At 49.9% G+C, this 14103-nt stretch overlaps 1 protein-coding gene across 9 annotated transcripts in view; it reads left to right on the top strand.

Moving 5' to 3' along the window:
* The window catches only part of PIP5K1C (phosphatidylinositol-4-phosphate 5-kinase type 1 gamma), a 52312-nt gene that overhangs the window by 30947 nt on the left and 7262 nt on the right, over nucleotides 1–14103 (top strand). For 2 of the 9 annotated variants that reach the window (XM_033082093.1, XM_033082086.1), the window contains exons 6-17: nucleotides 1013–1165; nucleotides 3654–3953; nucleotides 4459–4664; nucleotides 5803–5886; nucleotides 6339–6387; nucleotides 7340–7424; nucleotides 8106–8285; nucleotides 8427–8456; nucleotides 9210–9351; nucleotides 9637–9669; nucleotides 12022–12126; nucleotides 12364–12496. In XM_033082093.1, coding sequence (XP_032937984.1) covers nucleotides 1013–1165; nucleotides 3654–3953; nucleotides 4459–4664; nucleotides 5803–5886; nucleotides 6339–6387; nucleotides 7340–7424; nucleotides 8106–8285; nucleotides 8427–8456; nucleotides 9210–9351; nucleotides 9637–9669; nucleotides 12022–12126; nucleotides 12364–12496 — 1500 coding nt within the window. Of the gene's footprint in view, nucleotides 1–1012; nucleotides 1166–3653; nucleotides 3954–4458; nucleotides 4665–5802; nucleotides 5887–6338; nucleotides 6388–7339; nucleotides 7425–8105; nucleotides 8286–8426; nucleotides 8457–9209; nucleotides 9352–9636; nucleotides 9670–12021; nucleotides 12127–12363; nucleotides 12497–12957; nucleotides 13992–14103 lie in introns of those variants that run through there. The other 7 variants (XM_033082095.1, XM_033082091.1, XM_033082092.1 and 4 more) reach the window with 6 other exon arrangements.

Raw genomic sequence — 14103 nt, 5'->3', positions numbered from 1 at the left:
GCTGAAAGCTGTTTTCATTACATAATGATGAGTATTAAATTTATTGCTCCGATCACCTCCCTTCCATGCTCCACCTCCCTCTCCCCATCTCACCGGGCAATTTTGTCATCCTGCCCTGAATCCACCTGACCCCTGCAGTACCTGGGTGGGCACTGAGCTAAAAAGTGCATCTGCCTGCTTTGCTTTCTCCTTTTTGTTTCCTCTGCTGCTGGGCAAGTCCTTATTTGAGGACCTGCTGTTTGCATCCTGATGACTAGATGTGTAGTCCCAGTTCGGGTCCTAGTGCAGAACTCTTTACTGTGCTTGAGCGGGGCTCATCCCTTTTGATTGCACACCTAGGATAAGACTTGTCACATGTTTTCAGCAGGATGGATGGAATGAAGTGTGGCTGTAAAAATACAGCCAGGTTGTATGGAGCTTGAAGCAACCTAGTCTAGTGGAAGGTGTCCCTGCCCATGTATGGAATGAGATGAGCTTTAAGGTAATTTCCAGCCCAAACCATTCTGGGATTCTGTGAATCAAGCACTGGCTTTTTCAGGGAACAGGGGAGCACAAGGCCAGGGGAGGCTGCTGAGAACAGCCAGTGTGTTCTGTTCCCTCCAGCACAATTATATGTGGTTCCCTGAGCAGACTGCGGTGTCCCCTGAAATCCTCTATGTCCATCAGCATGTGCTGTGCTGGGCTGTGCTCAAAGAACCTGAATGTGATATGTGAGTGCAGGCACAATGGGAACAGTAAGATGTCATTATGAAGGCTGGATGTTCCTGAAATCAGATGATTAGTTGGATACTGAGCAGTTGAGATGCTCTGAACTGTAATCTTAGTCTCTAATTATAAATTGTCCATCAGTTTGGCTGCTCAGACCTAACCTATAATGAAAATTCCCACTTGAGCTTTGCTACCCCTTAATCACCCAGGGAGACGACATGGTGAGGAAGGCCCTTGAGGGTGTAGAACGCAAATCTGCAATAAATGCGGGAAAAACATCACCTTCTTTTCTTTTTCTCCCCAGTATTCGTTATGTAACGAGCCTCTGATCGAGCTGTCCAACCCCGGGGCCAGTGGCTCCCTTTTCTATGTCACCAGCGACGATGAATTCATCATAAAAACTGTGATGCACAAGGAAGCTGAATTCCTGCAGAAGCTCCTTCCTGGATACTACATGGTGTGTATCACCCAGGACCTCGGACCAGCTCGGCTTTGTCCTGGCAGAGCATCTCACAGGGCATGTCCTCCACCTGCTGTCTTGTGGCCTGCCCCCATGCCAGGGACAGTGTTAACAGCATATCATGAAGCCAGTCCCAGAAGCACAAATCCTACTGATTGTTTTTGCAAACTCTGTGGGTAAACATGAGGCAGATAATTGTGCCATAGTTTGGAGGCATGTTCTGGTCTCAGAATGGCTTCCCAAATGTGTGTTTCTGAGTGTCCTTTTCCCAGAACTATTTATTCCTCTTCCCTTGGTGTGCATCTGCCCCAGCCTGCATTTGAGGGTGGCTGCTGATTGCAATTATAGAATAGTAAAACTCTTAAGGGTGGAAAAGACCATCAAGATCATCAGGTCCAACCTTGAGCTCAGCACCACGATCACTAAACCTTGTCCTCAGTTGCTGCAGACAGACATTATTTGAATGCTTCCAGGAATGGTGACTCCTTCACTCCCCTGGACAGCTTGTTCTAATCCTTTACAACCCTTTCTATGAAGAAATTTCTCATAATATCCAACTTAAACCTCCCCTGGCACAACTTGAGGCTATTTCCTCTCATCCTGTTCCTTGTTCTTTGAGAGCCTGACCCCCACCTGGCTGCACCCACCTGTCAGGGACTTGTGGAGAGCAAAAGGTCCCCCCTGAACCTCCTTTTCTCTGGGCAACAATGCAACCACCTTGTTTTTGTGGGGAAAGCACTAATATCCCTGAATTTCCCCCATTCCTGTCGTTTGACTGTTACTCTGAGGATTGTCCTGACTCCCACTGGCTGCAATTCCAAGCTGGAGGCCTCCATGGTAGCAGCCAGCTTTGCACATCAGTCTGGCAAGGCAGGATATTGAGACCCAGAGACTTGCAGTCGGTCAAGTAAATTGGACCCAAACGTGCTGTTTTGGTGTAAAAGCCAGGAGCTGGTCTCCCTGCACAACTGTGCTGGAGATTCCAGCATTATGAATGAGGACTCTTGACATTCAGTTGCAATGACCAGGGATTTGTTTGTTGTGAAGATGCCAAAGAGAAGATGATGAGAAGCAATGCTGCTACCCTATCTGTGTGCTTGGTGCCATGGGTTTATGTGATCCTAACTGGTTCTGTGAAAATCCTTTCCTCGCTCAGTATTTACTAGGGAAAATTTACCCAAGAGAGGCGGGTTATGGGATGTCTGTGTGTTAGTCACAGCCAGGCCAGGAAGAAATTCTTCCCTGTGAAGGTGAGGAGGCCCTGGCACAAGTTGCTCAGAGCAGCTGTGGCTGCCCCTGGATCCCTGGGAGTGTTCCAGGACAGGTTGGATGGGGCAACCTGGGTGTCCCTGCCCATGGCAGGGAGTGAAACCAAATGGTCTTCGCAGTCCTTTCCAACCCAAATCATCCTGAGATTCTGTGAATCACTTGCTTCTGCAGGTAACACTCACAGGATGAGTTTTCTTGGAAAGCACTGCCTGTTGCCTAATGTGTGTAGTAAATCAGGTGTGAGTGGGAATGGAGTTGCACTGTTAATCCTGTCATCATAGTCAGTGAATTAAACTGAACTCACCTGTCTGATGCAGAGTTCTGAACTACCTGCTGCAGTTTTCCAGTGTCTGTGGGTTTTGTGGTGCTACCCTTGATCACCATGCTGATCCTGGGAAACCACCCATTTCGAAGGAGTCAGGGAAAGGAAGCAGGGTGGTTTCATCCTGAGTTACTTTAAAGCTGTTTCCATTACCTGCCTCTTACTACTTTTGGCACTCTCCAAGAGGGCTCACTGCAGTGCCCAGGTGGGTGAGCTGAAGGGAATGAAATTTTAATAGAGTCATGTTTCTGCTGTCTGTCAGAACCTGTCAGGTCTGTCCTTCCTGCTACAGCCTGCAGAGAAGTTCTGTTTCCTTCCCAAATGTGCCCAAAGCTGAACAAGCAAATCCTGCCTGTCATGTCATTCCTAATTATTCTGCTGCCTAAAAAAAGGAGATGACAGCAGAACAGGATATCCGTGCTCGCTGGTTGACTGCTTTATAAAGCAACTCTACAACAGGAGGAGAACATTTATGTTGTTTTGTTTAAAAAACAACCCTGGTTTATTCTGGGCCAGAGAATGGCTCTTGATTCTGACACTTGTGGAGAGATAAAGAGACCTGTTATTTTTATGCTTGAAGTTCCCACTTACTGTGTTTATTTCTCTCCCAGTTTGGTTTCCTTTTCTGAGCTGCTGTACTTGGGGAAAGCAGGGGATTTCCGGACTTGGTTATTTGCCCAGAGAGTGCTGAACATCTCAGTCCCTGTATTTTCAGGTCCTAAAGCCACTGAAATGCAGGACTTTGTCAAATGTGTACACTGAGCTCCTGTTAAGTTCAGAAAACCTCTCAGCAAAGAATCCCTAGTCCAACTGTTTACATGCTTTGTGCTGAACACAGCAGGAATTTTCTTTTCAAATGACCTTTCTCCATGCTTTTTTCCACCCTTGCTATAGAATCTGAACCAGAACCCCCGGACACTGCTGCCCAAGTTTTATGGACTATACTGTGTGCAGTCTGGGGGCAAAAACATCCGTGTGGTCGTGATGAACAACATCCTGCCTCGAGTGGTGAAAATGCACCTGAAATTTGACCTCAAAGGTTCAACCTACAAACGCCGGGCATCCAAGAAGGAAAAAGAGAAGTCCAGCCCTACTTACAAGGATCTGGACTTCATCCAAGACATGCCCGAGGGCCTGATGTTGGATGCAGACACCTTCAGTGCTTTGGTGAAGACGTTGCAGCGAGACTGTCTGGTAAGGAGGGGGCAGCTCAGGCACAGGGTAAGGCACCTCTGGCTCTCTAGCATGAGGAAGAGCAATTCCTGATTGAGAACCTTGCTAATCTGCTGACCCCAGAGCAGGATCAATGATTTCTCCTGCCCTCTTCCCTGAAAGACAAGCAGTAGAGTTGGATCGCCTCTGAGGACTAAGGCTGTGCTCCTTTGCCTGGCGCATCACACTTTGGCAGCCTGCTCCACTTATAGCTGCTCTGCTGGAGCATTTTCCCAATCACTGTGCAGCAGATACAATGGTGTTGTTTGCAAGCCTTCAGGCCTTTGGTGTGATTGTAGGCTGGCCAAACTCTGTGCAGTCAAGTCCAGACGTGACTGTTGGTTCAGAAATTTTCAGGCTGTGTCAGAGGAGTTGTTAGTGAGGATGTGAATGGGCTGCATTGCTTTGATTCCGTGCTTCGGGGTCTGTATTTCTGCTGCTGGCTTGATATTTTGTCTTTGTTCTTGAACTCAATACTAACCTGTAGGTATTGGAAAGTTTTAAAATCATGGACTACAGCCTCCTGCTTGGGGTTCATAACATAGACCAGCACGAGCGGGAGCAGCTGTCGGAGGGAGCCCACAGCACGTCGGATGAGAAGCGTCCCGTGGGGCAGAAGGCCCTGTACTCCACAGCCATGGAGTCTATCCAGGGAGGGGCTGCCCGGGGCGAGTCCATAGACACGGACGACACGTAGGTGAAACCTGGGCTTGGTCGTGCTGCTGGGAGGGCCAGAGGTGGAGGCTGGAGTGGGAAATCCCTAATGAGGCCCTCAGGAACTGCTCAAGGGAGCAGCTGTCCTGGGGTTTTGGTAGTGCTGCCTCTGTGGTAGGAAAGGGGGAAGCCAGGGTGGGAAATAGGTCTGTAAGGCTCTGACCTCACAGCAGTCTCTTTTCTTAGGCCAGGCTGTAGGCTGTCAGCTTGTGTAACAGCCTCTAAACATCCACCCATGCCCTGGGGAGGAGACACAAGCTCAGTTCCAGCTCAACACCCAAATACTTGAACAGAAGTAGGGATCAGCTTGTCCTTAGGAGCTTGGAGTTCTCCATCACTCTCACCTTTGGAATCCTTGGCAGTTCCCTGAGGCCGTCCCAATGGGGTTAGCAGATAGCAGTGTAGCCAAGTGCTGGAGTCACTGGTTGGAGCTGGAGGCTGGGGGTTGCCCCAAGCCTGTGCTGTGCTTGATCTGGGGTTCTTCCTGGCTCCCTGACTCTTGGGCCAAGGAGGGTGCAGTTTGCTGCTTGCTGCTGTCTGAAACCAGCTGCTGTGAATTTGATGGAGGGTCAGTCCTGAGAGCTGAGATAATACCACAGTGTTTCCAGTCCTTCTGGTAGCATCAATAATTGCAGTGGCTACCTGAAGGAGTGTCTGGTACTCCTGTGCTTTGTTTGTGTGCTGGTGCTGATGGTTGCTGCACCTTTGGCTGGATGGCATTAGTGTGGGTGGGACTGGGAATACCTCGTCCCTAAGGATTTACTGCCCTAATGGCAGACAGCTCTTACTCACCCAATAAATAACCTGGCCCCAGCATAAAGTAGGCAGGAAAATCTCCATGGTGCTTTCTGGCCCTGGCAGAGCTGTGCCACATGATGCAGGTTCTGTCATGGTAGTGGTGTTTGGCCGTGCAGGTATGACCCTGGGACGCTTGGGGTCAGAGCAGGTCAGTTGATGACTCCTGTGGTTGTGAACAAAGTGACCACATTGCTTTTGGAATGTATCAGACACCACACCAAAGCCCCTTAGCGTGGCCGCTGTTGCCCTTCCCCAGAACTTGGGTGTTCCAGGTGCTCTGGCTGAGGCTGCACCTGCTGAAGTTCTGCTTTACCTGCAGGATGGGAGGGATCCCAGCAGTGAACGGCAAAGGAGAGCGTCTCCTGCTGCACGTAGGAATCATAGATATCCTGCAGTCATACAGGTAGGTAACCTGGCAGTGTGTCTTTTCTGGCTGATAACATCTTTTTTAGTACCAAATGAAAAGCGGGGGGGATGTCCTCTCCTGGAGACTCTGAGGATGAGTAGATATGGCTTCTCCAAGCTAGCCATGGGCTTCCTTTATGTCCTTAGAACAGCTGAGGACACATAGCCCTTTGTCCAGGATGATGAGCTGCTCATAAAGAAGTAGTTTCCCACCTCAGTTTGGGAAGCATATCTCCAGAGGTGGAAGGTGCACTTCTTCCAGCCCAGCTCCTCCTTCCCTGTGGTGTTCCCAGGCAGTCCTGACCTGGCTGGGGAGATGCTGAGGAAAGCTCAGTCCTGGTGGCATTGGCAGCTCAGGGATCTCCCCCATAGGGTATGAAAGGGAGCTCAGTACAGAGTACATGCCTGAATCTGTATCTTTATTTTCTCTCCACTTCTTCTTGGAATTAGGTTCATCAAGAAGTTAGAACACACCTGGAAGGCCCTTGTCCATGATGGGGTGAGTGCCTGTGCAGCGGCAGGAGTTGTCCAAGCCTCCCAGGATTACCTGGTAGCTGTTTATAGAGCCTGACATGGCACAGCTGCAGCTGATGAAAGGAGCAGTTCTTGCCTCCCATTCCTCCACAGCAGTGTGCTGCCACTTATTCCCAGCCAGGTTTCCTTGCTCAGTCCAGCTCCTCGCATGCTGAGCTGTTGTGCTCACAGCTTTCCTCCCCTGCTCCTGTGTGTCCCTCTCTTCCATGACACCAGGGGCAAACAGCCAGGTGTATGTGTTCCTGCGCTGTCAGAAGCCCTGTGCTGTTCTCTTTGGTGACTGGCTGTTTCCGCTTCAGCAAGCTCTATGCTGACAAATCCCTTTCCATGTTTCCCTGCTGGCTTCATTCCTGCAGCAGTCAGGTATGTGTTTCTGAAAGAGCAACCTTGGATATGGGAACCATTTTTCAGCCTTGCATTTCCTGGATTCCCTTAAAGTGGCAAAGAAAATGGAGATGCCAAGTCATGGGAGTGCAGTCAAACATCAGGAGCAGAAAAAGCTTCAGTTTTACTATTTTAAACAAAAACATTTGAAGTGTGTGGAGACCCTTGGCTAAATTTGGGTATCTCTGTGACACGCAAAGGTATCCAGGTGTGCTTGGAATGGCAGCCATCAAAGGCAGAAGAAATTTCAAGTATGCAATCAGGCCAGTGTTTTAAAAAAAAAACAGGAAGTCTACAAAGGAATAAAATCACCAAAATCCATTATAAAATCACAGCAAGAATATAATCAAGTGAATCGGAGGCAATGCTTCAGGGTTATTTATAGCATTAATTAGAGTGTTTCAGTTAAGCCTTTCCATTTTAAGGCTCTGTCAGTGCTAAATGTTGAAATAAAAAAGATTGTGTTGATTGTTACAGAAATTCTGCCTTGAGAGATCATTTTAATATTAAACAATTGCTTCTTGCTGTTTTAGGACACAGTGTCAGTACACAGACCCAGCTTTTATGCAGAGAGATTCTTCAAATTCATGACCAACACAGTGTTTCGAAAGAATTCCTGTAAGTACCAAGTTCAGGGGCTTTGAGGCTGTGAGGCTTTACCTTGGTCTTGCTGCTGCAGACCTCACAAGGAGTCTGGGTTGGAGCCTGAGCAGGGTTTTCCTCTGTGGTACAGCTGAAAGACCTGGGGGTGTTCAGCCTAGAGAAGGCTCCCAGGAGACTTTAGAGCCCTTTCCAGTGCCTAAAGGGGGCTTAGAAAAAAAGGAGGGAAGGACTTTTTATGCAGGCAGATAGTTCCAGGCAAGGGGCAATGGTTTTGAGCTGGTAGGGTTAGATTAGAAGTTAGGAAATCAGAGAGTGGTGAGACTCTAGCTTGAGGTTGCCCAGAGCAGCTGTGGCTACACTGATCTTGGAAGTATCCAAGGCCAGGTTGGAGTTGGACAGGGCATGCAGCAACCTGCTCTAGTTCCCATGGAGGGGATGGAATGAGATGGGTTTTTAAAGTCCCTTCCAACCCAAAACATTCCATAATGCAGAGCAAAACTAAGAACTGCCAAGCCCTCAGATTGTCACAACTTGCCTTGGTCTGCTCAGGCTCCTAGCCAGTCCCTCACCTGGGTTCAGTCCAGGAGGGATGTGTGTGAGGGCAGAGCCTCTCCTTGTGAAGAGAAAAATACCTTTGGTGTGACACTAGCTGGTGGTGGTACTTGGATCTTTTGTCTTCCTCCCTCCATCCCCCAGCTCTGAAGTCATCCCCCTCGAAGAAGGGGCGCAGTGCCTTGCTGGCTGTGAAGACGGCAGGTCCCACCGCAGCATTCTCAGCCAGCCAGCTGGCCTCCGACAAGGATGACACCCAGTACGACCTGCGGGCGGCCAGGAGCTACCCCACGCTCGATGATGAAGGTGACAGCCCCGCTCAGGGTATTAGCTCTGTGGTTACCCTCTCTTTCCTAGCAGTTCCTTAGGATCCTCCCTTATTCTCATCAAGTTCCCCACTGTGCACCGACTGCAGATCTTTCCTCATGGATAGCTCTTCATTGCATGTCTTGCTGTGCTTTGCAGGTGCTAAACCTAACCAGGACAGGGAAGAAGGTAAGAGTGCATTGTTTTGTTGCAGGACCGGCAGGTACTTGGTGCAACACCTCTGCATCAAATGAGACCAAACCCCTTTGCAGCACTGTGGGGTTCTGCAGTAAAAATGGTCACCTGCATCCCTGCTGCAAGACAGCTGCTGCCATGGGGCACCATAAGTCATAGCCCAAAAGCCGTTGCATTTTCTACTCTTTTAAAAAAACGGGGGTGGGGGGGTAGTGACTGGGAACTGCAGCACTCCAATGACAGTGTTTGGGCAGTTATAACAGGCAGGATCTTGCCATTGGAAAACAGGAATGGGCTGCTTCTATGCTGCCTTTCCTTCAGTTTCATTCTGGCTGCATTTACAGCTGAGTGCTGGAGGACAAGCTCCTCCAGTGCATGGGTGTTGGATTGCTCTCTGTACACTGGACACTTCATCTCTTAATTCACTTGGATATTTATCTCTGGTGATCCAAGCCTTTAATCCAGCTTTGGTCACCAGTGAGAAGTCTTCACTGGCATTCTATTTCCTGCCTGTTGTGCTGGAAGTGGTGCTGACTGGCTCTCTCCAGAGGATGCCTTGGGAGAGGCTGTCATGTTCATGGACCCAGCTAAACTTCCTGCCTGTCTGTGGTTTGAGTGCCCAGTCCCAGTGCGGGTGTGCAGATTCATGGTGGAACAGCCTCACACATGTCTGGTGTAGGTGAAGTGTTGGTGTTTGACTTAATCATCTCTTCTTCCTGCCTCTCCCCTGACCCTGCTCTGGGCCAGCAGGCAGGCCAGACCTGCTCCCTTGCACTCCTCCTTCCTTTGAGGAAGCTACCACGGCCTCCATAGCCACGACACTATCGTCAACATCTCTCTCTGTTCCCGAGCGATCGCCCTCTGAGACCTCTGAGCAGCCCAGGTACAGGTGAGGACACTTTCCCTGCTCCCACTGGTGCTGAGTGGCTGCCATTCCTCTCCATGCTGCAGATCCCGGCAGGCTGCCCTACACTCTAGAATGCTAATGACCGATTTTAATTAAATCTCTCCTGGGAGCAAGCAGACACAGCTTTGATGGGATTAATTATTGCTGGAAGAAGTGTCAGCTGTTAAGTAGAACATCTCCCTCATGGAATGAGGAGGTAGATTTGGGGACAGTGCAGGATTTCTGGCTTAAATTGCTCCTCCAAACTCTTCTGTTTTCTTTCCGCAGGAGGCGTACACACTCCTCAGGGCAGGATGGCAGGTGAGAAATGAGTCTCCTGTCTTCTTGTCTCATCTTTTCTCTGCTGCACAGAGACCTCATGTTTATCCCTATGCAAAGGTCTCTTAGAGGGCTGAGTGGGAATTTCAGCAGCTCCAGGATTTTGGCATGGATGCTGAACTGCTTCTGCAATCAGATGATTCCCATTTCTTATACAGAATTTTCCTTGCAGAGCAGATCTCTTAGTGGTTTGAAAATACCACAGTTATTTGATAGGAAAGGGGAAAACAGTGTTGTCCAAATTTACCCACCCACCCAGCACCAGAGTCAAGGAAGGTCATTTAAGTCCCTTTAAGCAAGTAAGTGAGCCCTGACAGCAGGAACATTGCTCCTATGAGCATCTGCTTGTGGCCTGGGCAAAGTGAAAGGGCTTTGACTTTGTGAGGCACTGCGCACCCTCAGTCCCTACAGAAGTAGCTTCCAGTGTTTTCAGAAATCTGTGAGGCTTTTTCCCTCCTGTGGTGTCTCAGAGCCAAGGGTAAGGTAGAACAGAACTGCTATGCTGCAGAGAGGTGTCTGATTTTAGAGGCTCATATAATTAAATTATTGTGCATTATTGTGGAATTACTTTGCACCAGTAAAAATCACCCCATTGCCCATGTCAGCAGGATCTGCATGAGGAGCCAGCAGATGCTGCTGGCTCTGCCCTCACTTTCCAGGACATTGTGTAGGTGTAGTAGGATTTGAAATGACATCAGAGATTCAGTCCTGGGATTTGCCATAGCCAGAGGAGTCTGACAGGCCGATGTCCTCTCTCCCTGCAGTCAGTGTTTGGTGCTTGGAAGGAAAAGTCAATGGAAATTGCGGGGTTGCCTCACGTTACAGGCATCTGCTGCTGTTCCAAGCTTTGAGTGATTTGCTGAGTTTTGTTGACATGCCCTGTGAAAAAATCCCTTTCTGTAGTATTTCCCAATGAAAATACCTCTGGATGCTGCATGTTGATGAATCTTGGTAAATTCCTGTCCTTGCAGGGTAGGGACCTGCTCCCTGTGTGAAGTGTCAGGGACTTATGAAAGATCTCATATCCTGCAGAATCCAGTGTTAGAAATTGCTGAAAATTGGAGACTTAAAGTCAGGCCCCAGTGCTGGGGCCCATGTGGCAAATGCAGTGACTTCAGCCAGAATAGTTCAGACTCAACAGTGTACCTCATGGAAGGAAGGAGCTGCTGTAGCGTGTGACTGCTCACCCAGAAATAGGTCAGGTGAATCAGAGTGACCTGGGAGTGTTCAGGGAGCTCAGTGGCTTGGTCAGAGTAGATCTGTCTGTCACAGATTTGCCAGAGCTACACTGGCCATCTGCTGGTGTGGCCACCCTTGCTGTTTTTTGCCTAATCTGTCCCTTTCTAGAGCCAGTGCCTCCATATGCCCTTCTTGGGAGAGTAAGGACCTGTGCACTTGTGGAGTTCTCTGGGATCCCCTGGTGAAAACCAGTGCAGACATAAATTTATTAAAACAAGAATTTACATTCCTGAGCTGAGATGGAAAAAAACTTACCCAGTTTGCTCAAGAATGTGTCATGCCTGTGGTTATTCTGGTCTGCTGGGGTCTACTCCAGGTTTGAGGTCCAGCCCTGTGAGAAAGAGTGTAGTGAGTTCCTTGAATGGAGCTGGACAGAAGTGCTGCCCACTCGCCCCAGCTCTGGTCAGAGTCAGCCTGGAGCAGGGCAGTGCTGTCAGTGAACCCAGAGCTCAGCCCTTCTCTGACAACTGCCCCTCGGCTTGGCAGGCTTCTGCTCCTCCTTCCCATGGGGACAGTGGAGCCAGCCCTGCTGGTACAAGTACTTTAGTAGCATAAGGTATTAAAGTGAAGATTGTCAGAAACAGTTCCAGAGTGTGCAGATCAATCTGATCTCAACCTTGGAGCAGCTTTGGTGTAGTGGGAGTCTTGAAAGAGGTCAGAAGCTCTGGCCTGGTGCCAGGCTGACTCTGGACACAAGTTTTCCCTGGAGGCCAGTTCTCTTTGCTCCCATGCTCCATCTGACACTACCTGTCTTCCCTGCAGCACTGGCTGTTTAACTCCTTTGCTTTTGTTGTCTTTTCCCACCTTATTATTCCTGACTGCTGCAATCTTCCAGGACTGACTCTTTTTCCTGGGAGTTTTGGTTATCCAAACCCTCAAACCTAGGAGGTCTGAGTGCTCCTTCTGAGCTGAAATCAGCCACTGAGTCTGTGCTGGGAGCCCAGTGCCACAGTAGCAGCAGTAGCAGCTGTGTGCTGGGGCAGAGCTATACATGAGGCTTGGCTGGCTCTGGACTGATTCAGGCTGACCTAAAATTGAGGGCTATGCATAACTCATGCCCAGCTGAGTCTTTGGACCTGTGTCTTTGGTTTCCAGGTCACACGAGGAGGTGCGGGTCGAGGAAGAGGTTCAGCAAATCAGTGTTGAGCTGGAGCCCAAGTGTGACGTTGAAATTGTAGCTCCTGAAGAAGAAGTCAAAGAGTGAGTGTTTTAGAGTATTGAGTGGGTTTTGAGCTGTGGCTGCTTCTCCTGGAGGCTTTGCTGGGCTCTGGCTTTGCTGGAGTCATGGGTGTTTGGTGAGGCTGAGCACAGTTCTGACCTGATGTGACCTTTCAGGATGTGACAGCATAGCATCTTCAGCACCTCTGTAATAAATCAGTTTTGCTTGCTCCTGTCCTGACTGCAGTGACTAGATTGTCATCTCTTTCCCCTCCACAGAGAGGCAGCTTCTTCAGCCTGTGCCATTGTCACATCCACAGCCACTGTAGAGGTGGAGACAGCCAGCCAGGCCTCAGAACCAGCCAGCCAGGCCTCGGATGAAGACGACGTGCCAGTCACAGACATATACTTTGTAAGAGACCTCCACCTGACCCTTGGGGTGTGATGGGAAGGGTTGGACAAGGCTGTCAGTATCCATTCCAGGCAGTCAGGTGCAAGGCGGTGGCTGCCCTGCACCGTCTTGCTGTGGAGCACCTTGAAACCTCGGTGCTGGGTGGGTTTTTAAATGCAGGGAACTGGATTAAACTTGGAGAACTCAAAACAGCATCTAGTGGGGCTCACACAGGTGGCATTCCTGCTGTGGATGTAGCTGTAGCAGTGCTGCTCTACTTCCAAGCAAAAGTGCTTATCTAGGCCAGCACATTTGCTCCTGGGACAAGCCAAGGTGATGTGGGTGCAACAGAGAGGTTCTTCCTTCCTCAGCCACAGATCTTGGCTGCTTTCCTGACACAAACATGGCCTAGACCCAAAGGGAGGAGGTTGCAGAGGGTGACCTTGAGCTCTGGTGAACTCTGGCTTTTCCTTTCCCTGCAGGCTGCATTAGGTGATGCAGTGGGAGTCTAGTGCTGAGCCAGGGAGTAAGTTGGTGGTTGGCAGCAGAGTGCCGTGGAGCCTGGCGCTGGTCCTCACTCAGCTCCCACAATGGCTGAGCAACTTCTGCAGACCAGAGAAGAGGTTTTTTAGCAACACGTACCTGTCCCATGGATTCCCAGAGCAGAGCTGAGTGCCTGTCCCATGAGAGCTGAGCTCTCTCTCGTGCCTGGGCACTGGAACCCTCATTAAAAGAGGTGCCCGGCTCCTCCCTCCTCCGACTTGTTGCTGTTGGTTCTGTGGTGCTGGAGATGACCTGAGCCCATGCAGTGGGCTCCTTCAGGCTAAATTAAACTGCAGCATTGGCCTTTCCCTGGGCTCTTGTGACTCTGCTGCAGAGCTGCTCACTCATTGCCGAGTCACTCTGAGGCTCGTGGGAGCTGTGGAAGGAATCAGCCCTGTTTTACAGCTTGTTTGGGGTTGGATGCATGCTGTTCAAAATGCAAACGGCTCCTCTGGTACCGATGGCCCCTCCTTGCCTGTGGCAACCTGTGTGCAGGCAGATCCTGCCTGCTCCCCTGGCAAGTGTCTTCTAATTAGGCTCAGCTGCTCTTCCTGTCCCTGGGCATATGACTTCCCCAGCTTGAGGGGCGCCTCTATCCAAGGGAAAATTCTGCAGAGTGTGTTCACAGGGAGTGTGACTGACTGCTCATCAGCATTTCATACTTTATCTGAGTCAGAGTTTTGCATTAAATGTGTGTCGTGTGCTGTGGAGTGTTTTGTCACTGCTGGGATGAAGGGAAAAGCTGATTTGAGTTCCCATGAGCACTCTCCTTGGAAAACAACTTGAGCTGGACTCAGGTGAGGCTGCACACGTGTGCTCAAGTAGCACCACAGCTGCTCCTACAGGAGTGCTATGGGGCGGTGGTGGGTGAAGGGACGGTGTGTGCAGAGGAGGATTTGGCCAGCCCAGGGGACTGTGATCTGATCATTGGAAGTCTGCTTCTGGAGAGCACTTCATTCTCCTGTTCATCCCCAGAGAATGAAAGTGCAGTGTGGCAGGGCATGGGCGCCACTCTCCCCTGCACGGCTTTCCCACCTGCTCACCTGTTGAGGCCTGGAGTTGCCCAACCCCTTGTTTTTTGCTTT

This window comes from Catharus ustulatus, chromosome 29, assembly GCF_009819885.2.
Source record: "Catharus ustulatus isolate bCatUst1 chromosome 29, bCatUst1.pri.v2, whole genome shotgun sequence".
NCBI lineage: Eukaryota > Metazoa > Chordata > Aves > Passeriformes > Turdidae > Catharus > Catharus ustulatus.
The sequence above is the reverse complement of the archived record's forward strand: the minus strand, read 5'-3'. Positions and strand labels throughout refer to the sequence as shown.